The sequence below is a fragment of the Mirounga angustirostris genome, unplaced genomic scaffold (genome assembly GCF_029215605.1).
Source record: "Mirounga angustirostris isolate CCGP_5_RB_7025 unplaced genomic scaffold, mMirAng1.0.hap1 SCAF_1, whole genome shotgun sequence".
Lineage (NCBI taxonomy): Eukaryota > Metazoa > Chordata > Mammalia > Carnivora > Phocidae > Mirounga > Mirounga angustirostris.
The window spans coordinates 213,925,128-213,952,652 of record NW_026991709.1 but is presented as its reverse complement, the minus strand read 5'-3'; the positions used below and the strand labels follow the sequence as shown (position 1 = coordinate 213,952,652).

The window sequence follows — 27,525 nt, the reverse complement described above, 5'->3', positions numbered from 1 at the left end:
TGACAGAGAGCACAAGCAGGTGGAGCAGCAGTTAGAGGGAGAAGGAGAAGCAGGCTCCCCGCAGAGCAAGAAGCCAAATGCTGACCCCAGGATCACGACCCCAGCCGCCGGAAGACGCCCCAGTAAATAACTCTTTTTAAAAAATTCTGTTTGTAAATCAAACAAGTGATATCGGAGTTTGGACGTCCAGTTAGTCTCAACCTAGAGTGCTGTCTGACATGAGCAGGCGTATGAGATGCCTTGGCTGTTTAGCTCACGTCTATTAAAGGTATTAAGGGTTTTCAAGTCCATCCCAAAGCGTTACACAAACTATTTCGTTTTCAGTTAACATAGGAATTCAGTTACCTTAGGGACATCACAGCATTTTATATTGAAAAATTTCCTGGGGACACATCAAAACCCTGCCTGGAAATAAATTTCCTAGCAGCGTAGAACTTGCACCTGCGGATCGTAAGGGCTGCCCGGGACCCGTGGACCCGGTTTGCTGACCTCCAGCGGGGGGTGGGGGGTCAAGGGCGGGGCTCCCGGTGTCAAAGGTCACCCGTGAAACCCGAGCTCCCTGGGCCTCCCATGCGGTGACGTCACTGAGGAGGGTCTTTGTTCTTAAACAAAGAGCACAGGGCCACGGTGACCTCGACCCCAGACCTTCCGGTCCCGTCTGCTCCTGTCCGGCTCCAACAAGGGGCGCTCCGCGGGGACACCGGGTCAGGACTTCCCAACCCAGCAGAAGGACCCGGGCGGAGCGCCGAGGGGCGGGGGAGCCGCCGGACCCGCCGCGCCGGGAGGAGGTTCCGCTGGGAGCGCGCGTCCGGAGCGGGCGGGTCAGCCACGTGTGTCCGGACGGCCTGTCACTCAGGTGCAGAGGCGTGGCCCTGGAGAACCGTCCAATCGGAACGAAAGGGGCGGTTCTCGGAGGACGATCAGGACTCCTGGGCGGTGCCCGGAGAGCTAGCCAATCAAGGAGGCGGGTCCCGAGCACTGCCCAGTCAGGGGCACCGGAGGCGGGCCTTGCAGAAGTCCCCAATCGGAGGCCCTGGGAGAGGGAGGTGCCCGAGCACCGTCCAATCAGACGCGGGGGCGGGCGCGCTCGAGGCCGCGTGGACGTGGCTCTGGGCCGGCCCGGGCGCCCCCGCGCACCTCCCCCGCGCGGCTCCAGGTGTCCGGTGCGCGCCGCTCTCACCTGCCCGGCCCGCGGGCCCGCGGGGAGGACGCCCGGAAGCTCGGAGCCGGGCCGCGAGATGGTGAGTGCGCGCGGCCCGGGCCGAGACCGGGAGGGGCTGGCTCCAACCGGCCGGAACCGGCTTCCTGCGGCCGCGGGCCCGGGGGTCCCGCCCCGAGTCCCCGCCCTCGGCTGAGGGCTCGGGGACTCTCAGTCCTGGGCCGGCTCCTCCCCGAGGACAGCCTCGGGGTGCAGTGGGGGGGCGGGCGAGGAGTGTGGGGAGACCTGCGGGGGGCCCTGGGCTCGGGGGACCCCCTGGCAGGCCCTCGGCCCCGGGTCACCCCGACTCCGGTTCTCAGTCCTGGGACCAGGGTCCGGCTGGACGCTGGTGTTGCGGGACAGGAGAACCGGTTCCTGCCGCTGGGCTCTCCACCCGGAGGGCTGGTGGTGTCTCCTGCGCGCACCGCGCGGGGGCCCCGGGGCCGGCGCCCTTTGTTCGGGGGACACTTCGGGGCGCTGGGCGAGGGGCCCCGCGCTGTGTGCCGGCCGCGCGAGACCCTGGAGACACACGCCCGGGGGCGTCCCCTCGAAAAGCTGTGTCCACTTAGCGGAGCCGCAGTGTTGGAGCAAATGTCCAGTCCAGTCAATTGATGGAGCGTGAGGGCGAAGATGAACTGTTTTCAACGGAGTGAATGTCAGAAAAGCAAGGCAATGTCTTGCGCTCCCTGCGTTAAACACTCTTTTTAAACCGCCCCCGGCGCGGAGTAAGTTTCTCAGGTCAGTGCCTTTGAGTGGGGACCATTGGAATCCCAGGGCCTGCCCGTGAAAGCCCTTCTGGGGAAAAGCACGTCCCCGAAATAGAGAAAGAGCTCCCTTCCAGTGCGGCTTCGGAGAAACGAATCCCTGTCCCCAAAGTGTGGGAGGTCAGCTGGGAGTCACGGAGATTGCCCAGGCTGTTCTTTTCTGGGCAGCACTGTGTCCTGTTGTCCGTAATACACTTTGCTTTCAGCTACAGTCCACTGGCTGCAGTTCATTTATTAATACGCACCTTTCTCATCTGGAAATCAGATTGTCACTGTCGCGCTCTTCGGGGGCTGTGCGCTGTGAGTCAAGCCTCCCCATCCATAGGCTCGGAGCCATCGATTTAGGCGGTGTCTCTGTGAATCTCATCAGGTCAGGAGTGTCTTTGCTTTCAAATCCTTGCTGGGTGTGGGCAGGCCCCGCCTTGTTCTTTAGAACATGGTGCCTGGTTTTGGACGTTCGTTCTTCCTATTAGGTTTGCAAAATTGGTATTTGTCTTGCCCCCTCTCCCGCCCCCCAAACCACACTTGGTTTATGGATTTCTTTTTTTTTTAAAGATTTTATTTGATAGAGCACAAGCAGAGGGACAGAGAGGGAGAAGCAGGCTCCCCGCTGAGCGAGGAGCCCGATGTGGGACTCAATCCCAGGACCCTGGGATCATGACCTGGGCCGAAGGCAGCCGCTTAACAGACTGAGCCACCCAGGCGTCCCTTGGTTTATGGATTTAATGGTATTTTTTGAAGACCCTAGGTCTGTCTTGGGAGGGTTGATATCTTAGTGACAGTGAGCCCCCGAGCCCGCCCCCCCCAAGAATGTGTGCCTTCTTTCCATTTGTTTCGTTTGGGGTATTACCCTTAATGTTTTCAAATTTTTCCTTTTGGGTTCTTTAATAGCCTTCATTTTACTTATTTAATACTAATGAAATTTGGTTTTTACCATAGTATGTGTTACCTTTTTAAAAATATATTTTCCAACTTGCTGTTTCTATTAATTAGGTAATGAAAGGGCGCCTGGGTGGCTCAGTCGGTTAAGCGTCTGCCTTCCACTCAGGTCATGATCCCCGGGTCTTGGGATCGAGTCCCACATCGGGCTCCCTGCGCAATGGGGGGTCTGCTTCTCCCTCTCCCTCTGCCGCTCCCCCTGCTTGTGCTCTGTCAAATAAATAAATAAAAAATCTTTTTAAAAAATTAGGTAATGAAGTTGGGTTTATACTGAAGTTTTATCCTGGATTCTTATTGAAAATCTTACTCTGTGACTGTCATTTCTGTTCCATAGGTGTCCTGTATATACAGTTTTTAGGTTTAGACACGAAGGCAAGGGTTTCTTTTCTAGTATTCTACCTTTGTTTATTTCCTGGTGGTACTGATGGGATCTCTAGTATAATGTTGACTAACAGTGAGGAGCTGGGCATACCTGATTTCTACCTAATTGTTTTTGAGAAAACAGTGAGCTTCATACCATTTATATATTCCTTGTTCTGTTTTGAACATTCTTTTATTGGTTTTCCCTTATCAGGTTAGGCATGTTAGTTACCATCATTTCCCGGTGGTAAGATTTTTTATGTACGACTGTTGAATATTATAAAATGGTTTTTGGCAACTCTTACGATGATTACAGGTAAATCATATGAATAGATTTCAGAGTTTTCTCTTGTGTAATATAGGATCGGCGCAGGAAAATGCAAATGACCTAGGTACAGCTGACAGATACCTTAAAAAATAATCCTCTGTGAAATGAAATTCAACCCTAAATGTAGAACTTTCACACCAGACACCCCACTTGGAGTGATCCCCAGGGTCAGGTCCCCTCACTCTCAAGATGTAACTAGTATGTGGAAGTATATAAAGACTTATATGTATATCTATAGTTCTGCATATATGCTTCTGTGCATGTGTGCATATTGTTATATGTGTGTACTTACATGTATTTTTGAGCAATTAGGTGTCCATTTGCAGTACAATCTCAAATAGTTACTTTTCTGCTCTCCTTTCCTCCGCCCTCCAACCAGTCATTCCTATGTGTCTGTGTCCGTGGCAACTCGGATATAGATAAACGTACATACAAACACACACGTAAATATACACATATCCCTCCTCATCCCCTTGCTGTGGCACGTTTTCCGCAGTACTTATATTTGGTTTGCTTATTTATTATTTTCCCCCAAGAGAATTTAAATCCACAAGGTTCAGGATTTTTGTTTTGTTAGTACCAGTACAAGGACCTGTGTAACTGCAACCGGAATGCATCTTACTCCACGGAGGAGCTAGAAGTCGGACCCTCAGAGCAGTCCTAGCTGGGCGCAGGGCACAGCATGTGAGAGTGGAATGAGCTTCCCCACGGGGCTCTGCAGGATCGGTGTGTCTCCTTACCACCTCGGGAGACACCAGTCGCAACAGCGGAACCACTGTGAGCTCTGTGTGCAAGCGCGGGTGTTCGAGGAGTCTGCTCTGCATTCCCTCTGCTCTGCACCAGCGTGCCCAGCTGCTCTGCAGAGTTCCTAGGAACACATGCGCTAATGTGCACAAAGCTTTTTGCAGAGTCTTTTGCATATTTTGGGTTCTCAATGCACATTTTTTATATAGATTTTATTTATTTATTTGACAGAGAGCACAAGCAGGGGGAGCGGCAGGGAGAGGGCAGAGGGAGAAGCAGACTCCCCGCTGAGCAGGGAGCCTGACATGGGGCTGGCTTCCAGGACCCCGGGATCATGGCCTGAGCTGAAGGCAGATGGGTAACCGACTGAGCCACCCAGGCACCCCCTCAGTGCACATTTAAAAAATTAATGTTGTGTTAAAGTATTTGATGGTTTCCAGCTGGGTGTGTTGGGAGTCCCTATCTCCATCTGTTGGGGCTGCTATAACGAAAATGCCATAGACTGGGTGCTTATAAACAATGCACGTTTGTCTCTCTCAGTTCTGGAGGCTGGGAAGTCAAAAGTCAAGGCCCTGGCAGATTTGGTGTCTGGTGAGGCCCTCCTTCCTGGTTCATGGACAGTGGTCTCCTCACTGTTTCCTCATGTGGAGGACAGGGCAAGGGCGCTCTCTGGCGTCTCTCATAAGGGCACTCATCCCATTTGTGAGGGCTGCACCCTCATGACCTAAGCCCCTCCCAGAGCCCCCACCTCCCAGTACTGTCACATTGAAGTTAGGGTTTAACATGAATTTGGGGGGGGCACAAAAACTTTCAGTCTATAGTGGCCCCCAAGACACCCTTCAGTTCAGAGATTCATTAGGAGGACTCCCAGGACCCAGCATGTAGTTGTGTTCACGGCTCTGATTTGTTATAGCGCAAGAATACAGAGCACAGTTAGCAGAGGGGAAATGTCCTGAGGAGACCAGGTGCAGAGTTCCAAGGGTCCCCTCCAGTGACATCACGCAGGCTGTGCTGAGTTCCCCCGGCAGCCGGGCATGACGGCACATGTGGAATGTTCTACTAGGGAAGCTAATGAGAGACTCAGTTAGCAGGTCTTTTAATGGGGGCTGGTCATGGAGACATCTGCCACCATGGAGGCAGGTCCTTGCCTAGCATGGACCAGGATTCCAGACTCCCAGAAGGAAAGCTGGTCTTCAGCACAAGACACAGTTTGCAGAAAAAGACACAAGGAGCCTCTCCTAGCAGTGTGGTGGGAAGCCTCCCCAAATCCACGTTCCTCTGAACCAGCCAAGGGCCAACCTTGGAAGCAGGACTTTCTAAGGATAAGGACACTGAGGCCTGTTCAGTTGTCACTTCTCAACAGCACATTCCTTTGGCCCTTGGATGAGACCTCCTTACAGCAATTATCATCCGTAGTTCCCTTTGCAGCTGGGTGAGACAGGTCTGCAGTATGCCCTGTAGGGGGTCCTGGGCTTGCCCAGTTCAAGTAAATCCCATTAACCAGAAAGGCAAAGGTCTTAGAATGTTAGGGGGCTTCATCGTCAAAATTTCTGTATTGTTTTATTTTTCTGTATTCTTTTCCACCTGGCCTCAGGTGTCCATTCCTGTAGGTTGCAGCTGACCTGAGTGTCTCCCGGGGATAAGATGGTGTCCCGATGGGATGTGCATGAGGCAGCCCGGTCAGCAGGCCCCCAGCAGGCCGATTTTAAGTAATTCGGTCTGGTCCTTGTTCGGAGGGACTGCCTGCCCACGTTACTAGCTTGTCCCGCTCGCCAGTGTGGACGGTGTCTGGGGGTGATCTGTGTGGAAAGAAACAGAAGTGAAGGGCTTGATTTCAGATGGTCTCATCGGAGAATGAGGCCTTCCTCACTGGCAACTGTAAGTGACCCAGACGGACCACCCCGAGGTTTTCATAGCTTAGGATCTTGGGGAAGTGTCCTAAATCTGCAGTATTCCCAGAGTCAGAGCCTCGTGGAGCTGATACCTGCTTCTGGATCAGTACGGTGTGCGCTAAGGCCGAAGCCTCCCGTTGTGGACACCGTGGAATGTGAGCTTGCGGTCAAGTTCAGACAGTTCGGAATTCAGCATTCCCTGAATCACTAGGGGCCTTTCTTAGCAGCAGCAAAGCCGAGACACTGCAGGGTCAGAAAGTTGTGTTCCGAGGTGCAAGGATGACTTTCCCCAACCCACCGGAGCCGCTGCTGGGCAGTCATCAGTCTGACGGTCGTCAGAAATAGGGTTTCCTGAGAGCCCTCCGACGAGCTGACGACTTGCACTTAAAATTCCCAAAGTGTATCTCCAGGTAGAGATTGCCTGTCTCTTCACTGTTTCCCTCTTGTTTTGAACCTCCGGTAGGTAAAAACTCAGTAAAAAATCATTTGTTACAGAGACCTAAACTTGTTTCTAAGACTTAGAATTTAACTTCCACTCCCTGCACCAGTGGCAACAAACAAGGGGGTCGTGTCCTGTCAGCACTTCTTTCTGTGCACTGATGGGGATGGTCCCTCTGGCATTTAAGGAGATTACACGCACATCCGCCTGTGTCAGCTTTTATCTTACGGGCAGGTGCAGTAGTCATGAAGCAGAACCATTTTAAGTAAAAAAATCCCCTTCCCCTTTTTTTCTCATCACAATTTTTAAGAAGATTTTGTTTATTTATTTATTTATTTATTTATTTATTTATTGAGATTTTATTTATTTGTGAGAGAGAATGAGAGACAGAGAACATGAGAGGGAGGAGGGTCAGAGGGAGAAGCAGACTCCCTGCTGAGCAGGGAGCCTGATGTGGGACTCGATCCCGGGACTCCAGGATCATGACCTGAGCCGAAGGCAGTCGTTTAACCAACTGAGCCACCCAGGCGCCCCTCATCACAAATTCATTCAAAGCCTGTGTTAGTTTTGTAGGGTTCCCATAACAAATTGCCATAAACTGGGTGGCTTAAAAACGTATTCACTCAGCGTTCGGGAGGTGAGAAGTCCAGAAGGAGGTGGCGGGAGGATTTTGCATCTCGCGGCTTCTGGTGGCCCCCAGCGTTCTTCTTATGACAGTGGAATTCCATCTCTGCATCCCATCTTTATGTGGCCACCTTCCCCGAGTGTCTCCGGCTTCACGTGGCATTTTCCTCTTAGAAGGCCACCAGTCGGCTTGGATTGGGGCCTTTCCTAAAGACCTCGTCTTTACTTGGTTACATTTGCAAAGATCCTATTTCCAAGTAAGGTCACATTCATAGGTCCGGGGGGTTAGGATTTTAACATACTTTTTTGGGAGACACAGTTTGAGCCACAGTGAGGCCCTAGTAGTAAATCAGCGTTTACAGGGGTAACATTACAGCTGCCAGGGGAGGTCCTGGCTTGAACGCGTGTGCAGGTCAGGAGGCTCTGGCAGCCCAGCAGCAACTAGGTGAGAAGAAAGGGTAGAGGATCCCTGCCCACTAGGCCCTTGGTTTATTGAAAGGTTTGCTCCAGCTCTAGAAGCTGATTTAACTATTTTTTTTCTCCCAATGCAGTGCAAACTTTTCATATTTTTTTTGCCCATCCATAGTTTACCTTGGTAACTTGGGAGGCCTTTTCTCCTCTTGCCTGGAGGAGTGAACAAAAATCAAAGACCTCACCGAAGCTGTGCTTTGTTTTTCTTCTCTCGCTCAGAGAGCGTGGCCAGAAGCAGCCAGTCTATCCAGCGCGCCAGGCCTCCTGGAGCTGGACCCGCCATTTTTACCTCTTTTTTTTTTTTTTTTTTAAGATTTTTAAAATTTATTCATTCGAGACACAGAGGGAGGGGGAGAAGCAGGCCTCCCGCGGAGCAGGGAGCCGGATGCGGGTCTTGATCCCAGGACCCCGGGATCATGACCTGAGCCGAAGGCAGATGCTTAACCATCTGAGCCACCCAGGCACCCCCCCATTTTTACCTCTTGTCAGCTCTTGCTTCACAGCTCAGCTGCTTGTCCACACCACAGATGACCGAGCCCCCTGGGCTCCAGAGCTCCGCCATCTCCCCAACCCCCCTCCTCTTCCCAAACATGCTTTTGCTATATTTCAGTGAGTCAGGGGTGTTCTAGCAAATTCCACCTCTGATGCCAACTGTGACTGGTGTCTCCAAGACCACCCTTGCATCCTGCTAGTCGGACCCCCACAACTTAGCTTATACTTTTACTTAGGACTGTGATCTGTCACAACAAAAGGACACCCAGCAAAATTAGCAGAGGGAACAGGCATATGGGGAGAAGTCTGAGGGAAACCGAGTGCAGGTTTTTAAGAGTTCTTTCCTGGCAGAGCCACCCAGCGTGCACCCAGCAACAAGTCATGGCAACACATGGAATATTGTCTACCAGGGAGGCTCATCAGAGACTTGGTGCCTGGGGTTTCTGCTCCAGACTCCCAGAAGGAAGGCACGTTCAGTATTAACAATGTCATGGGCACAGTGGTTTAGCCACAGTGGGTAATACAGTCAGGGTGGTGGGAAGCCTGAAACCCAGGCTCCCAGACACCAGCCTTGCTGGGAGGTGTGTCTAAGGATAAGGCTGAAAGTCACGCTGTCTGCACACTAGGTGTGGGGGTTCACTGGAAGAAGCACTACAGATAATGAAGAACAGTTCAGCTGACTTGGGAACCTCCCACTGGTCCCCATTCCAGTAGTAGGGGTTTTCCTGTTACTCTGCTACCCTGTTGAATAGGTAAATTCTGGCATCAGAATCGTTGGATGAGTATTTCCTCGTGCTCATGGATGTCTGTGGGTTGAGGAGCTTTTTAAAAAATCAGGGTTTAAGGGAAGCATGCAGCTCAGTGGTTCCTGTGCTCTGGGGGAGGGGGGCTGACATGCTCATGTACCCAACAGGGACACAGAGGGACATGGAAAGGAGAGAAATTGAGAGTACGGCCTGAAGGATGATGTCTGGGGGACCGCTTCTACCTGGAAATTGATATGGGGGAGGGTTTCCTTTGTAGGAAGGCACTGCTTAATCCTTTATGTATTTTATAATCTTGGGCAAACTCACTGTCAGATATTTTTGACTTCAGTTAACTCCTTTGCAGGGTGGGACTTTTAACCTTATCCTCAAGGTCAGCAAGAATACTCCTCCATGGTTCTGGTGGAAAGAGCTGTTTTGTCGTCATATTACATTTGCCCTGTGTGTGTGTGTGTATGTATGTGTTTATGTAGGGCAGGTGCACTGAGATTCAGGAGTGCAGGGAATGCACTGAGTTCTCACGTTGGTGTCCTCTTTCCTGAGCTCTGACTTCTCAATAACTTTCTATCCCATTCCTGTATTACACAAATATATTAAGAAGACTTCTCCAAGGGAATTTTATCATTTAGCCAGCAGAAACAGTCTACTTACAGCCTGGAGTTCTTTAAGATGATATGGTTAGCTGGCCCCTGCTGCAGGTGGATTCCAGTAAGCCTCTTGGGTTTGGTGAGGGGAATGGAAGGAAAAGTTCCCAGTCCTTCAGTGTGTGCTTATTTCATAAAACCTCACCCAGGTTTGACCTGGCTCTTGATGTGGTGTTTAGTGATGTGGCGCATAATAGGGAAGGAGCCAAAGTAGTTTGTGTCACAAGGGATCGATGGGTCTTAAAATGCAAATATTTGTTTCATTTTTAGAGCATTTCTGTGAATTCTCCAATGTGGTCTGAACCTTTGGTAAAAGAAGAATGAGACTTGATTTGGTTGCAGTAAAAGTGTAAAGATAGGTTCAGTGTATGGTGGAGCTATTAAATTTGTGAGGATATAAGTGTGGACAGAGTAAGAGATCTGATGATCGAGTCATAGAGTAGAGGTTAGGTGACCACAGAGTCTTGTCTGAATTTCCTATGAATCAAATCTGGTTACTCAGTGAGTCTCAGCTTTCCTTCTGCACATCTGTTGGGTGTTGTAGGACTCAGTGGTCTTTGAGGATGTGGCCGTGGACTTCACCCTGGAGGAGTGGGCTTTGCTGGATTCTGCTCAGAGGGAACTGTACAGAGAAGTGATGCTGGAAAACTTGAAAAACCTGGCCTCAGTGGGTAAGAATGACCTCATTCCTTCACTTAGTCTTTTAGAGAACAAGCATTTCTTGCACATCAAGCCTGTTTCCAAATTTGGATTGTGGAAAAGGGATACATTATTAGTAAGACCGACAGGGTCACAACCACCGTAGAGCTAGAATCAAATAGTTTCTGCATGAGAAGGAGAATCTCTGCATTAAACTTATTATTATTATTATTATTTTTATCTCTACTGCTCCCTGTGTGTCATCAGTGAATAGATTTCATGGGTCATTAAGGAGCCCAGTGATGTTTATGTAATCTTATGAGAATTCTGTGTTTACTAAATTGCTTACCACCTTGACCCCTTGTACTTGTTATTGGTGAAGTCCTGACCCAGCTAAACTCCTCAGTGTCATTTTGACCAACACGTACCTTCTTTCTTTAAAACTTGTTCCCTTTTTGCTTTCAGATGATGAGACTCAATTTAAAGCCAGTGGGTCAGTTTCTCAGCAGGATGTTTATGGGAATAAAATATTCAAGGAACATAAAATAGCAAAGTTCACCAGAAATGATTCCTGGGCCTCTGTTTTAGGGAAAATTTGGGAAGAATTTAGCACTGAAGATCAGCACACAAAGCAGGGGAGACATCTGAGGTGAGTTGCACTCACAAGAGAAAGCAGTGTTCCAGGGGAGAATCTTAGTATGTCATGAACGTGAAAAAGCAAAGCAAACACCCATAGGAGCCTAGATCAGATTTGTTTATTCCCTGAGAATTTTTACAGAAATATTTCCTCAAATATGTTGAGTGTTAAAAACATAATTCAGTTGAAAACAATTAAGAGGAAAAGCCACATTTAAGAAACACCGTTTTCATAATTCCTATGGTTGAATTCCCTTCCATGATATTCAGTTTATTCTGCTTGGTCAGATAGGGTAGAAAGCCTACACATTCACTGAAATTGATGAAAATGTAATCCTAATACTTAATAGTAAATAGTGAGAAACCATTAATCAAACCATTGATGATAACATGCTTCTCATTCTTCACAGAAATCATGTGGTGGAGAAACTCTCTGAAAGTAATGATCAGTATGGGGAAGGCTCCGGTCAGATTCCAAATCGTAATCTGTACCAGAAAACTCATACTGGAGTAAAAGAGTATGGATGTAGTGCATATGGAAAAGTCTTTGTGCCTCATTCCTCCCTCAAGAGTCACGTCGCCATGCACACTGGATACAAGCCGTATCAGTGTCAGGAGTGTGGGCGGGCCTATAGTTGTCGATCACACCTACGAATGCACGTGAGGACCCACAACGGAGAGAGAACCTATGAGTGTAAATCATGTGGAAAAACCTTTCCTCGTACGTCGTCCCTCAACCGGCATATAAGGATCCATACTGCCGAGAAGACTTACGAATGTCAGCAGTGTGGGAAAGCCTTCATTGATTTTTCAAGTCTTACTAGTCATGTGAGAACTCACACTGGAGAGAAGCCCTATAAATGTAAAGAATGTGGGAAAGCCTTCAGCTATTCCTCAACTTTTCGAAGGCACATGATAACACACACTGGAGAGAAGCCCTATAAGTGTCAGGAATGTGGGGAAGCCTTCAGCTATTCCTCAACGTTTCGAAGACACATGATCTCACACACCGGGGAGACACCACATAAATGTAAGGAATGTGGAGAAGCCTTTAGTTATTCCTCAGCTTTTCGAAGGCACATGATAACACACACTGGAGAGAAACCCTATGAATGTAAACAGTGTGGGAAAACCTTCATTTACCTGCAGTCCTTCCGGAGACACGAAAGGATTCACACTGGAGAGAAACCCTATGAATGCAAACAATGTGGGAAAACCTTCATTTATCCCCAGTCCTTCCGAAGACATGAGAGGACTCACGGTGGAGAGAAACCCTACGAATGTAGCCAGTGTGGGAAAGCATTCAGCCATCCCTCATCCTTTCGAGGACACATGAGAGTGCACACTGGAGAGAAACCTTACGAATGCAATCAGTGTGGAAAAACTTTCAACTGGCCCATATCCTTAAGAAGACATATGAGGACACACACGAGAGAGAAACCCTATGAATGCAAACAGTGTGGGAAAGCCTTCAATTTGTCTGCTTGCTTTCGGGAACACGTGAGAATGCATCCTGGAGAGAAATCGTATCAATGCAAGCTATGTGGGAAAGCATTCTATTGCCACATATCCTTACAAAAACATATGAGAAGGCACACCGCAGAGAAACTCTACGAATGCAAGCAATGTGGCAAGGCTTTCAGTTGGCCTGAACTTTTGCAACAGCATGTGAGAACACACACTGCAGAAAAACCCTATGAGTGTAAGGAATGTGGGAAAGTCTTCAAATGGCCATCGTCTTTGCCGATACATATGCGAGTGCACACTGGAGAGAAACCTTATGACTGTAAGGAGTGTGGGAGAGCCTTTAGTTGTTCCTCGTCCTTAAGAAGACATGTACGAATACACACCACAGAGAGACACTGCTTGGGGGATGCGGGAAATTCTCCTGCAAAGGAATTCATGCCTCATGCATCAGAAAATCCACACCAGGAGAGAAATCTTATCAAAGCCGTAAATATGGTACTGCCCTTGTGAGTACCTCATCAAAGTGGACCTTTGGGGCGTGTATCTCCAGTTCTGTTACAGATAGCGCTCCAAGTACTCTTTCAGCTGTCATTTCAAATTTTGCAGGTGGTGTTTTTTCCCTACATTTCCATAAATAAACCTGCTACCTTTATGGTTTGTTGGACTCATGGTGATTTGAAGTGTATTTTTAATATGTAGGTAAGTTTTAATTTCTTTGAATTCTTGAAGGGGTTTTTGGAACAATGGCATTTTGGTATTTGTTGGGATTTTCTTACTAGCTTAGCGTGGCAGATACTGGATATTACCCGTTATATGTTTTCTGCCTTACTGAGAATCTATTTATTTTGGCCAGAGGAACGTTACTGCATTTTCTTTACAAATAGTTTGCAGACATTTGTAATTGTGCAGAGTTCTTGAAAAGCATAGTCTTGTGTGAATTGTCATTTTCAACCCTTTCCCTTTGCTCTTTGTCCTTGCTTGTGACTGGAAATTGGACAGTAGGCTTTTACTGAAAAGCTACTTTGTGACCATGAGCTATAGGATACAGAGTTTGAGGTGGTTCCTCTACATTGTGTTGTCAATGTGGGTAATGTTGGGAACTACATTTCCCATCCCTTTATGATCATGTCAAATTTACCAGTAGCCTAACTTCGCATGAGATTTGGAAGGCAGAAATGAAGAAGCCATTTCTGTGTTTGGACACGTTAAAGTGTGAGTGATGCAAAGGGGCTTTTGGACATCAGCCCGTTTTCCTGATCTTGGCCCTGCCAATCAAGGGTATCATGAAAAAAAAAATGCCACGTGCTCGATTCCCATTTTCCTCAGAGTTTTGTAGGCTTCCATGAATATCTCCATGAGCTATGTATCAAGGATCCACTTGTGTGGTCTTGCACTCACAATTTGGATATTCCTACCAACTCTGATGTGTTCTCTAGACCACTCATTCAGACTCACGTTCAGTGATCTTTGATGCTGTGATTCCCCTCTTCTCTAGATTTTCACATATGTGTATAAGGTCTAATTTGTCTAGTGAACACCTTATTTTCAATACTTCTAGTGACTCTGTGATCCGGATTCTGCCACAAAAGCTACTACAAAGCCAAACAACACGTGGGACTTTGTTGACCTATTGCATTTTAAAGTGTGCTCATTCAGTCCTGTGTGACAGAAAGCACCTTCATGTATTAGATTTTGGGAGAGCTCAATGTTGTTACTTGATATGGGCTTCACTGTTACATTTATGTGTGTCATTAAAAACAGTATATATTTTGTCTTTGAGAACAATCTTTTGTAGATATTTCTTAGAAATACACTATTCACTGTGTTTTCACATCACTTGTATATTTACTGTATTACTTTCCTAAGGATTGCTGTAACAAAGGACCACAACTGAGTGGCTTAAGGCAACAGAAATTTTGGTCTGACAATTCTGAAGGTAGAAGTCCAAAATCAAAGTATTGGCCAGCCCCTGCTTCCTCTGAAGGTGCTAGGGAAGGATCTGTTCCAGCCCTCTTCTAGCTTCTGGTAGTTCATTGGCTTGAGGCAATGTAACTAATCTTCCCACTGCATTCTGCATGCATGTGTGTTTATCTCTTCGTGTGGCATTCTTTTTATAAGGACCACACATAGCAAGTTAGGGCTCACCCTATCCCAGTATCTCCGCCTCTAATTATATCTGTGACAACACTATTTCTAAATAAGGTCACATTCTAAGGTACTGGGGCTAGGACTTCAACATACAAATTTTGGTGGACAATTCAGCCCATAACACTACCAAATGGTACTCTCTTTGTCATGTACTGAGAGAATAGATTAAAATATTCCATTGCAATTATGGATTCCAAATCAACTGTGATTTTGTTAAGCATTATACATTCCAAGACAGTATTTCCAGGTGCATACAACTTAAGGTATTTTGTCATGTAAATTTTATTTTTATTGTTACATACACATTTGTTATTAAACGAATTTCGTAATCCTTGTTAATAAAACCTCAAATAATTGTTTTGTCAAAGCTTTCTAAACAAACCACTGGGATTTTGTCAAAGCTTTCTAAACAAACCACTGGGAACACACTTGTCAATGAAAATTGGGTGCCATGAATTCAAGCAATTTGAGGGAACACGTGAAGGACAGTGGGATATATCAGGCAGAGGGTGTTTGGAAGGCTGTATTTTCAGATTTGGGTTTGTGTTTGGTGATTGTAGAAGGCAGAAATAGGGCGCCTGGGTGGCTCAGATGGTTAAGCATCTGCCTTCGGCTCAGGTCATGATCCCAGGGTCCTGGGATCGAGTCCCGCATCAGGCTCCCTGCTAGGTGAGGAGCCTGCTTCTCCCTCTGCCTCTGCCTCTCTCTCTCTCTCTCTCTCTCTGACTCTCATGAATTAAAAAAAAAAAAAAGCAGAAATAATTGAATTTAGCCAACTAAAACAAATTGGTAAAGCTGCAGTCATTATTGAGAAGAGGGGGTTTTTAAAAAGATTTTATTTATTTGAGAGAGAGTACGGGTTGGCATAGGGGGAGAGGAACGAGCAGACTCCACGCTGAGTGCAGAGCCCAAGGCGGGGCTTGATCCCACAACCCCCGAGATCATGACCTGAGCCGAATCCAAGAGTTGGACATTCAACCAACTGAGCCACCCAGGCAGCCTGAGAAGAGGGGAATTAAAAAAAAATTTTTTTAATTTAAATTCCATTTAGTTAACATACAGTGTATTATTAGTTTCAGGGGTAGAATTTAGTGATTCATCAGTTGAATATAACACCTGGTACTCATTACATCAAGTGCCCTCCTTAATGCCCATCACCCAATACCCCATCCCTCCTGAAGAGGGGAATTATTTGAAAAGTTTTTATTTTAATTCTGGTAGTTTACATACAGTGTTATGTTAGTTTCAGGTGTACAGTGTGGTGATTCAGCACTTCCATATATCACCCTGTGCTCATCACAAGTGCACTTCTTTATCCCATCACCTATTTAACTCATCCCCCCCATCCCTTCCCCTCTGGTAACCAGCAGTTTTCCATAATTAAGAGTGTGTTTCTTGATTTCTCTCTCTTTTTCCCCTTTTGCTAGTTTTGTTTCCTAAATTCCACCTATGAGTGAAACCCTATGGTATTTATCTTTCTCTGACTAACTTATTTCACTTAGCATAATACTCTCTAGCTCCATCCTTGTTGCAAATGGCAAGATTTCATTCTTTTTTATGGCTGAATAACCCATTGTGCATGTGTGTATGTATATATATATATACATACACACACATACATACCCTATCTTCTTTTTCCATTCATCAATCAGTAGATACTTAGGCTGTTTCCGTATCTTGGCTATTGTAAATAACGCTGCTATAAACATAGGGGTGCCTGTATCCCTTTGAATTAGTATTTTTGTATTCTTCGGGTAAATATCCAGTAATGCGATTGCTGGTTCATAAGGTAATGCTGTTTTTAACTTTTTGAGGACTCTCCATACTCTTTTCCACAGTGGCTGCCCAGTTTGCATTCCCACCCCCAGTGCAGGAGTGTTCCTTTTTCTCCACATCCTCACCAACACTGTTGTTCTTTGTGTTTTTGATTTTAGCCATTCTGACAGGTGTGAAGTGATATCTCATTGTAGTTTTTGATTTGCATTCCCCTAATGATAAGTGATGAACATCTTTTCATATCTGTTGCCCATCTGTATGTCTTCTTTGGAGAAATGTCTGTTCATGTTTTCTGCCCATTTTTAAGTTGGATTATTTGTTTTTGACTGTTGAGTTTTATATGTTCTTTATATATTTTAGATACTAATTCTTTATGGGATATGTCATTTACAAATATCTTCTGTCATTCCTTAGGTTGCCTTTTAGTTTTGTTGATTGTTTTCTTCACTGTGCAGAAGGTTTTAATTTTGATGTAGCCCCAATAGTTTGTTTTTGTTTCCCTTGCCTCCAGAGACATATCTAGAAAGATGTTGCTAGGGTGAATGTCAAAGAGGTTACTGCCTGTGTTCTTCTAGGGTTTTTATGGTTTCAGGTCTCACATTTAGGTCTTTAATCCATTTTGAATTTATATGTATACAGTGAAAGTAAGTGGTCCAGTTTTCCCAATACCATTTATTGAAGAGACCATCTTTTTCTCATTGGATATTCTTTCCTGCTTTGTCGAAGATTAGTTGACCATATAGCTATGAATCCATTTTTGGGCTTTCTATTTTGTTCCATTGATCTATGTGTCCTTTGTGCCAGTACCATACTGTTTTGACTACTACAGCTTTGTAATATAACTTGAAGTCTGGAATTGTGATGCCTCCAGCTTTGCTTCTCTTTTTCAAGATTGCTTTCGCTATTCAGGGTCTTTTGCAGTTCCATACAAATTTTAGGATTGTTTGTCCTAGTTCTGTGTAAAATGTTGGTGGCATTTTGATAAGGATTGCATTAAATGTGTAGATTACTTTGGGTAATACAGACATTTAACAATTATTCCAGTCCATGAGCATGGTCTTTCCATTTCTTTGTCATCTTCAATTTCTTTCATCAGCATTTTATAGTTTTCAGAGTACAGGTCTTTCACCTCTTTGATTAGGTTTATTCCTCAGTAACTTGTTATTTTCTGGTGCAATTGTAAATGGGATTGTATTCTTATTTCTCTTTCTGCTTCTTCATTAATGGTGTATGAAATGCAACAGATTTCTGTAGATTGATTTTAAGTCCTGTAACTTTACTGAATTTTTTTAAATCACTTCTCGCAGTTCTTTGGTGGAGTCTTTTGGGTTTTCTATATATAGTATGTCATCTGCAAATAGTGAAAGTCTTACTTTGAGAAGAGTGGAATGTTTAATGTGATTTGATAATCATTTGTATCTCATTTTACCCTCCCACCCCATTAGTCCCTCCTCTCACACAGATGAAGACAGTTAAACACAGGGAGCGCAGAGTTGCCCAAACTCATGTAGGTCTTAAAAATCGAAAGCCAGGTTTAAAGGTTATCTGTGCTTAGTCTTTGCTGGGAATTGTCACAAGTTTAGAACACTGGAAGGCAGGTGTAATTGCTGAGTTTTAGAAATATGGCATCAAATTTTATAAATTTTTATAAATTTTATAAATTTTATAAATTTTATAAAAAAAAAACTCCTAAAGCTATACAGGCATTCCTCTTATAAGACATGGAAAAGACAGCTATAGGGAGCTAAGATCACTGGCTAGGAATGGGGGATTTGAGAATAAGTGGGTACCTATGTCCTATGTTTTGTTTGTTTGTTTGTTTTGAGAGTGATGGTGTATTCTTTATTTTGACTGTTGGTATAACTGAATTTATGAGAACTCAGAACTACACTTAAAGGGTGCCTGGGTGGCTCAGTCATTAAGCATCTACCTTCGGCTTGGGTCGTGATCTCAGGGTCCTGGGATCGAGCCCTGCATCAGGCTCCCTGCTCTGCAGGAAGCCTGCTTCTCCCTCTCCCAGTCCCCCTGTGTGTTCCTTCTCTCGCTGTGTCTGTCAAATAAATAAATAAAATCTTAAAAAAAAAGAACTACACTTAAAATAGTTTTACTGCATGTATATTAAAAATAATTTTAAAAAACAACAAAAACTTTATTTGCTAAGAGAAAATTTAAACCACTGAGCCTTGATCTGCACACCTCCTTCCCCCCGAACTATTTTGGAATCATTCTTAAGAAGTGAAGGACTGGGTAAGGACTTGGGCTAAGATACCTTTTTTTTTGGAACTCAGACTGAAGTTAGGAAACACCCACAATGGTCACATCTGCCCTTATTTTACCCTCAGAAGTGGAGAGAAGTGCAAGTGCTCCTGGAAGCTGTGTTTATACCAGATTCCTCCAGTCAGATTTTTGAGAATGCTGTGGTCTGCAACAGAAAGGTGTCTCCCCAAGGAAATCCTGCCTGGAGACATCCTGGTCCTTGGCTTCATCATTATCATGTCTATTGAGGGCCTGTCTGCAGGCCATCCAGCCCTAGGATTCATCAAGCCCCATCCTGTGTCTTCTTGCAGGTGGGTGTCATTGGGCCTCCGCACTTCTGTTGGGACGTCATGGCAGCCCCACCGGGCTGAGAGACCAGCAGAACCCATGTCACAAGGACAAGTGCCCCACAGCCACGGCAGCCCCCACTCCCGCAGGAGCATCTGCTCAGCGCTCCCCAAGTCAGTTGCGTTTACTTTCAGTAAATGGAGTCACAGACAGACGTTTTTGTCAAGGCCCCCAGGTAGGTGCATGCTCACTCACACCTGCTGCCCCTCACTCACCCGCCCAGTGTTCTGGAATCTTCTGGCCTGAGGATTTAGGCTGCATGGGCACTGAGAGCACTGCAACTCCTCACCTCAGTTCCCGCCTCCCCACCACCCATCTCGGACCCCAGCGCCACCTCTCCAAAGCACATGCGCATTTCTCCTAATGCCTGCACCCGGGCTCTGCAGGGTCTCAGTCCCGGTTGCTTGTGGGAAATGGAGATCTCCGGAAGAGACTCCGCAGATGCCCAGAGCCCCACCCTTCAGACTCCTCCCAGCATGCAGCGCACCACATTGAGAACTGCGCCTCAGAGACACCTGGGATTGCCGCCTATGGGGAAGTACAGAAGTACGCAGGCGCATGTGGGTGGGGCGGACACGCGGAAAACGCTGCCCATGAGAAGAGGGAGGTGGAGTCCTCACCACTCAGGCTTCGGAGTGTGGTACCCCCTCGATTCTGCAGGGGTGCCTCTATGGCTGGGAGATGTGTGGGACGAGCTCCTGAGACCCCCAAGGCACCCACTGTCAGTGTCTTTGGGAGGTTGTTGGGGCCACCCAATGTGGATGGAGCAGGGTGTGGGGACACATGAAACCAGCATATGGAAGGGCTGCTGGGAGGACTGCAGTGCGGGACAGGGTGGCTGCCAATCTACAAGATCGACACCTTCGCTGCCCTCCCTGAGCTTCCATTTGGAAAGCAGTGACAAAAGGCCAAAGGAGTGATGAATGTGCTTCTCAAGAATCCTAAAGCAGCAGGAGGGGAGGGTGGGTGGGAATGGGGGAAGTGGGGGGCTGGAACATCATAACCCCAGCCATATCAGGTCTCTGACACTTCTTTTTCAGGTTCCTGTTTTGTGGGGTTTTTTTTCTTTTTAAGATTTTATTTATTTATTAGAGAGAGCATGTGCATGGGGAGGGGCAAAGGGAGAAGGAGAAGTAGGCTCCCTGCTGAGCAGGGAGCCCAGTGCCCAGGGTTCAATCCCAGGACCCTGGGATCATGACCTGAGCCAAAGGCAGATGCTTACCCACTGAGCCACCCAGGCGCCCTGAAGACTTTCTTGATCCTTTGTCAGTTGTATAAATTCTTTTCCTTCTCTGACCTTCCATTTCTATTTAATAAATGGCATATGTTGTCCAACATCTTGTTAATCGTGCAAATTTTGTAATTTATTGTAACTGTGTAAATAACTAGTCAGATTTTGCTTATGACATGCTGCAATAAGCACTTATTTTCATGTTCATAGGTCTGGCTTGTGTGGGTTGTGACAAGTGGTGGGTTTTCAGGAAGCTGAACTGGCTCTGATCCAAGTGTCCATTCTGGGACTGAAACTAAATGGATAGCCACCAGCTCAGGGAAGTTTCTTAATGATGAGCTACTAGAGGAATAGAGGAAAGCCAAATGCACAAATGTATTTCAGGGTTTCTCCCATAACATTTGTTGATCATAGCATTGACTTAAGCAAGTGACATGGTTCAACTGAAGGAGGAAAAATTGCAGTTTCAGTACCATGAGGACATGGCTAGATTGTTTCACAGGGGATTGAAAAATCTACCACACCATCTGAATATCCTTTTAGGAAAGAGATTGCATTAGACAGCATAATTATAGAGACAATACCAAAACTTCCTTTTGTAAGTAGTTTTTCATCATTTATTTTTATTTTATTTACTTTAAAAAAAAGATTTATTAAGAAAGAGCATGAGCAGGAGGAGCAGAGGGAGAGAAACTCTCAAGCAGACTCTGTTGAGTGTGGAGCCCGATGCAGGCTTGATCTTACCACCCTGAGACCATGACTTGAGCTAAAACCAAGAGTCAGGCACTTAACCAACTGTGCCACCGAGGTGCCTCCATCATTTATTTTTAATATTTTATTTTGTTAAATCCAAACTCTGTAAAAGTAGAGAGAATAGTTTAACAAAATCTGATATACCTGTTACCTGCCTTCAATAATTTTCCATCAGTTTTTTTTACAACACCCAGTTTCCTCTGGATAATTTTGAAGCAGTTCTCAGTATATCATTTCATTCTTAAATATTTTTTATTATGTTAATCACCATACATTACATCATTAGTTTTTGATCATCCTTAAATATATTTTTTTAAGATTTTATTTATTTATTTGAGACAGAGAGAATGAGAGAGAGCGAGCACATGAGAGGGGGGAGGGTCAGAGGGAGAAGCAGGCTCCCTGCCGAGCAGGTAGCCCGATGCGGGACTCGATCCAGAGACTCCAGGATCATGACCCGAGCCGAAGGCAGTCGCTTAACCAACTGAACCACCCAGGCGCCCCCATCCTTAAATATTTTTGAATGAATCCCTTAATATATTCAAATAAATAGGCAGTGGTCAATTTCCCTAATTGTCTACATAATTTTAAAACTTTTGGGGCGCCTGGGTGGCTCAGTCAGTTAAGCATCTGCCTTCGGCTCAGGTCATGATCCCAGGGTCCTGGGATCAAGCCCCGCATCAGGATCCTTGCTCAGCAGGGAGCCTGCTTCTCCCTCTCCCTCTACCTGCTACTCTGCCTGCTTGTGCTCTCTCTCTCTCTCTGTCAAATAAATAAATAAATAAATCTTTTTAAAAAACCCCAAAACTTCTGCTGTTGGATTGTTTGCATTGGGATCCAATAAGACCCATACATTTCAATTTACTATCTCCTTTATATCTGCAGTTCCCCTAGCATATATTTTTCTTTGTAATGGAATTTTTGAATATAATAAATCATGTAGAAATTTTCATACAGTGGGTCTTCTAATTGCATCTCCATGTTGATCTTCAACATCTTCTGTTCCTTATATTTGCAGATAATTGCAAGTTCACCCTACAGGTGTGACCATATTCAGGTCTGATATTTTGAGGAGAATAATTTAGATATTGAGTATTTCCAACAGGAGGTACATAGAATCTGGCGGTGTTGTATACATGAGACAAAGATGATCGCTGTATATTGGCCCTATGTGGTTTATTTCTTCATTGTGAACTAGTAGCTCAAGAGCCCACCTGTGCCAAACTCAAATTTTTACATATCCAGTTGTTTTAAACATTGCTCAAATAAGTAGGCTTTTAGCTATTTAGAGCCTGCTTACTTTTCATACCCCACAAAACTGTGCCCAACAGCTGCTGGCCATAAATGGGGTAATCCCTGTAGTTATAAAAGATCCAGGCTGCTGCTGCCCTTTGGATCTCTCTGATCCAAAGACTTCCATCTGGGCTACAGAGCAACATCACCCAAACATATAATAAGTTTCTTGATTCCCCTCTTCCCTGGGAGTTTTCTTGCATGCCTCCCCTTCTGAGTAGTAGCCCCTTTGCCATTGCCTCTGGATGGCCTCATGCTATGAGGGACTTTCCCTAGAGGCAAAACTTTCGGAGTATTGCCCAAGTAAAGCTCATATGTGCTACTGCTCTCTTGCTCATGCCCTTTGCCTGGATCAGCCTCAAAATCTCAAAAAGGAAGTGATTTATTTTTTTATGATGTAAGCGAGCCTTGATGACCATTACCTGGAGCATTTAAAACTCTTGTGAAGGGTTACTTGAAAAAGAAGGCATGTATTTCCAGAATGTAGGGCAGACCATGGAACTAGGTGGCTTAAACGTATTCTCACAGTTTTGGAGGCTAGATGCCTGAAATCATTGTGTCAGCAGGGCCATGCTTCTTCTGAGACTCTGTGTAGGATTGTTCTTTGTCCCTTCCTAGCCTCTGGTAGAAACCCTCAATCTTAGGCATTTCCTGCCTTGAGCTGCATCACTCCAACTTCTGCCTCCATCATTACATGGCATTCTCCCTGGGTGTCTTTCTTTTCATATGATATTATCCTCACTGTATAAGGACACAATTCATGTTGAGTTAGGACCCACTCTAATGACTTCTTAACTTGTAAAGACCCAATTTCTAAATAAGTTCATTTTTATTGGGCTGTTTCTCATTGCTTTGCCAAAATTCTTCATGTATTCTGGACACAAGTGTTTTATCAGCTATATGATTTGAGAATATTTTCTTGTCTGTGGCTTGTCTTTTTATTATTCTTATGGGGTCTTTAGGAAAGTAGTTTTAATTTGAATAAATTCCAACTTATTTTGTTCAATCTTGCTTTTGGTGTCATCTGTTAAAAAAACTTTGTCTAAATGAGGTCACAAAGAAATTCTTCCTTTTGTTTCATCTAGAAGTTTTATTGTTTCTATCTTGCATTTAAGTCTATTATAAATTTTGCGTTAATTTTTTATGAACAGTGAGGCAAGGGAATAAGAGTTTTTGTTTTGTTTTTATATATGGATATCTGATCCAACACCATTTGTTGAAAACACTACACTTTCTTTATTGAATTAGTTTGACACTTTTGTAAAAAATTAGTTGGCTTTAAATAAGTGTTTATTTCTGGACCCTGTATTCTTTTTCATTGATTTACCAGATTTAGGAAGGTATAGAAGTACAATTAATTTTTGCCTTTTGATCTTGTATCCTGAAACCTTGCTGAAGTTGTTTATCAGTTCCAGTTATTTTAGTGTACAAGATATTCTATGCACAAGATCATGCTATCTGCAAATAGACATAGTTTTAATTCTTCCTTTCTAATCTGGATGCCTTTTATTTTCTTGCCTGTCTTCTGTGGCTAGAACTTACTTCATTACAATGGTGAATACAAGTGGCAAAAGCAGACATATTTGTCTTGTTTCTGATGCTGGGGGAAAATCATTCAGTCTTTCAGTATTAGATATGATGTTAGTTTGGGATTTTTTTTGTATCAGGTTGAGGAAGTTCCCTTCTAGTCTTAGATTACTGAGTTTATTAGTTTACTGAGTGCTTTTATCATAAAGGGGTATTAGACTTCATCAAAGGTGCTTTTCCATGTCTGTTGAAATCATCATGTGGTTTTTTTAACCTTTATGATGTTGATATGGTGTATTATATTAATTTTTAATGTTAAGTCAATCCTGCATTCCTAGGGTAAATCCCACTTGGTAATGGTATATAATCTTTTTAAGGTGGTGCTGGATTTAGTTTGCTAACATTTTTGTTTATGATTTTTGTAATTTTGTCAAATTAAGCATTATAAATTTTTAGTCAGTATTACCAGTGCATAAATGTTTAGGCACTCTTCTTTCAAATAAATTTTATTTTTATATACTTCAACTTTTTGTCATTAAGATAACTTCTTATTAATAACAGTGAAAAATTAATGGTTTTGTCATTGCCCTCTAGAGAAAGACCACCAGGATCACACCTATAGTAAAAGGTGTTGGGTGTACTGAGTTCTAGGAATGCACCATTAATGACTGTGGGTTAAAACAGTGCTCAAAAAGACTTATATGACTTTTTTTTTTTTTTAAGATTTTATTTATTTATTTGAGAGAGAGAGAATGAGAGACAGAGAGCACGAGCGGGAAGAGGGTCAGAGGGAGAAGCAGACCCCCCGCTGAGCAGGGAGCCCGATGCGGGACTTGATCCCGGGACTCCAGGACCACGACCCGAGACGAAGGTAGCCGCTCAACCAACTGAGCCACCCAGGCACCCATGACTTCTGCTTGTATTACTTGATTTGGGTTATGTTCAAGGAAGTTGAGATTTGCTCTCTATTGGATGCTATCCGCAGCTGAATGTAATTTTATCATTGGGAATCTCAATAGTTGTTATCTAGAAGAAGAAGAATGGAACGGTGATAACACTAATTGTTAAAGAAGCGGCAGTCAGTTGTATTAGGAAGAGGGGAGTTTTTGGACTTTTTTTTTTCTTGAATTTTTACAGACTTGTTTAGAGTGCTTTTTTTTTTTTTCTTGATCCATCCTGGTCACCAAAAGGCATTGTTTAATGATGGTGTTGTGTGAAATTGTTTATTTTCAACAACAGAAGACTAGGCCTACCAATGAGCACCAGGCCAACTCTGGGTTGTCTGGGATGCTTAGATATACACGGAAATATGCACCAGACACTGTTTTTAGTATTTTTCATTAGAGTAACTCATTTTACATATAGAAATTTAGTTAATCCTCAGCAAACTCTATCAGTTAGGGCATTTATTATGTCCTTTTATGAGTTAACTGAGAAATATGTTTACATAAATTACCAGAGATCTCAAGAAGCAAAGGCATAATCAGTTTTCAAGCTCTTATTGCTCAGAGACCAAACATTTACTTGATGCTAATGTTCAGCATCCATATATGCCATGCACTCTACACTCAGCATTTAAACAACTATGGTCAAAGTAATCAATGTAGTCTATGTTGTTTTATGTTGAATGAAGAGGCATGAAACACACAGTGGTTGTTGCAGTCCTGGTACTTATGTTTCTGTGGGGAAAAAGTAATGGTTAACAAATGGTATAACTTAGGTTTATAAGAGGTTTGTGAGGTAAGGAAACAATGACAAGAGAGATAATAGAGAACGCAGAGAGGCTAGTGTGTAGTTTTTAATGTATAGGTAAGAAATTCATTGAAGGGAGCCTGGGTGGCTCGGTTGGTTAAGCGTCTGCCTTCAGCTCAGGTCATGATCCCAGGGTCCTGAGACCAAGTCATTCCAAGGTCCACAATTTTGAATACCATAATGTCTCATACTCTATCCTCTGTACTTGCCACCAATTTTGCCTCTCTGGGTTCAATCTTGACATTTTCTTCTATGTTATCTTACTTTCCACTAAGTATCTCTTCAGGTGTATGTAAATTGCTGGTACTTCATCCTTGGAGTTCTTAATTTTGCTGATCTATTCACAGTCATGTTTTCCATTTGTTCCTTTTAACTTTTTATATAAATGCAACAGGCATACCGAAAAATGAAAATATTATAAAACAGCTCACTGAATTGTTATAAAGTTAATGCACCCACATAATCAGCACCAGATCAAGAAGCAGAAAATTGCCAGCACCTGAAGCTCCATTTGTGCTCCCTTCTGGTCACTATCTTCAAAAGATAAGAACATGAATGAATTTCACCTAGTTTGTATTTTCTTTTTAAAATTTTTTTTTATTTTTTTATTTCTTAAATTTAAATTCAATGAATTAACATATAAAGTATTATTTGTTTCAGGAGTACAGGTCTCTGATTCATCAGTCTTATATAATACCCAGTGCTCATTACAACACATCTCCAATGTCCATCACCCAGTTACCCCATCCTCCCACCCCCCACCCCTCCAGCAACCCTGTTTGTTTCCTAAGATTAAGAGTCTCTTATGGTTTGTCTCCCTCTCTGGTTTCATCTTGTTTCCTTTTTTTTCCTCTCTTATCCTATGATCCTCTGCCTTGTTTCTTAAATTCCATGTATCAGTGAGATCATATAATTGTCTTTCTCTGATTGACTTATTTCGCTTAGCATAATACCCTCTAGTTCCATCCACATCATTGCAAATGGCAAGATTTCATATTTCTTTGATGGCTGCATAACTTTCCATTGTATATATATATATACCACATCTTTTTAAAAAAGATTTTATTTATTTATTTGAGAGAGAGCACGAGCAGGAGGAGGAGGAGGGGCAGAGGGAGAGGGAGAAGCAGACTCCCTGCTGAGCAGGGAGCCTGATGTGAGGCTCAACCCCAGGACCCTGGGATCATGACGTGAGCTGAAGGCAGACACTCAACTGACTGAGCCACCCAGGCACCCCTACATCTTCTTTATCCATTCATCTGTTGATGGACATCTCGGCTCTTTCCTTAGTTTGGCTATTGTGGACATTGCTGTTATAAACATTGGGGTGCAGGTGCCCCTTCAGATCACTACATTTGTATCTTTGGGGTAAATACCCAGTAGTGCAATTGCTGGGTCATAGGGTAGCTCTATTTTCAACTTTTGAGGAACCTCCATACTGTTTTCCAGAATGGCTGCACCAGTTTTCATTCCCACCAACAGTGTAAAAGAGTTCCCCTTTCTCTGCATCCTTGCCAACATCTGTTTTTTCCAGAGTTGTTAATTTTAGCCCTTCTGACAAAGGTGTAAGGTGTTAACTCATTGTGGTTTTGATTTGTATTTCTCTAATGCCGAGTGATGTTGAGCATTTTTTCATGTGTCTGTTGGGCATTTGTATGTCTTCTTTGGAGAAATATCTGTTCATGTCTTCTGCCCATTTCTTGACTGGATTATTTATTTTTTTGGTGTTGAGTTTAATAAGTTCTTTATAGATTTTGGATACTGGCCCTTTATCTGATAAGACACTTGCAAATATCTTCTCCCATTCCATAGGTTGCCTTTTAGTTTTGTTGACTATTTCCTTTGCTGTGCAAAAGCTTTTTATCTTAATGAAGTCCCAATAGTTCATTTTTGCTTTTGTTTCTCTTGCCTTTGGAGATGTGCCCCATTCTACTTTTCACAGGTGTAATTTCCATATGGATATATTTCTAGCACATTAGGGAAGAGAAAAAATGCAACAGTATTTTGCTTCATTAAAGAACAAATAAAGTCTAATCTGTC

At 44.2% G+C, this 27,525-nt stretch overlaps 2 protein-coding genes across 4 annotated transcripts in view; one reads left to right on the top strand and one right to left on the bottom strand.

The window, feature by feature from the left end:
• The first annotated feature begins 1,071 nt into the window (after window positions 1-1,071).
• LOC123834274 (zinc finger protein 555) lies at window positions 1,072-19,882 on the top strand. 3 transcript variants are annotated; one of them, XM_045863383.3, is made up of 5 exons: window positions 1,072-1,241; window positions 10,204-10,330; window positions 10,887-10,947; window positions 11,345-18,760; window positions 18,893-19,882. In XM_045863383.3, the coding sequence occupies exons 1-4, from the start codon at window positions 1,239-1,241 to the stop codon at window positions 12,909-12,911; spliced, it is 1,758 nt and encodes a 585-aa protein (XP_045719339.1). In that variant the 5' UTR covers window positions 1,072-1,238; the 3' UTR covers window positions 12,912-18,760; window positions 18,893-19,882. The 3 variants fall into 3 exon arrangements, with proteins under 3 accessions (XP_045719339.1, XP_064430544.1, XP_045719337.1); XM_064574474.1 differs by having other exon boundaries at window positions 1,073-1,241; window positions 10,764-10,947; window positions 11,345-13,100; XM_045863381.3 differs by lacking the exon at window positions 18,893-19,882 and having other exon boundaries at window positions 1,073-1,241; window positions 10,764-10,947; window positions 11,345-18,878.
• Window positions 6,009-27,525, bottom strand: part of LOC123834268 (zinc finger protein 77-like) — an 81,727-nt gene continuing 60,210 nt past the window's right edge. The window contains exon 4 of the mRNA XM_064574833.1: window positions 6,009-6,132. Coding sequence (XP_064430903.1) covers window positions 6,039-6,132 — 94 coding nt within the window. The 3' untranslated portion in view covers window positions 6,009-6,038. The remainder of the gene's footprint in view (window positions 6,133-27,525) is intronic.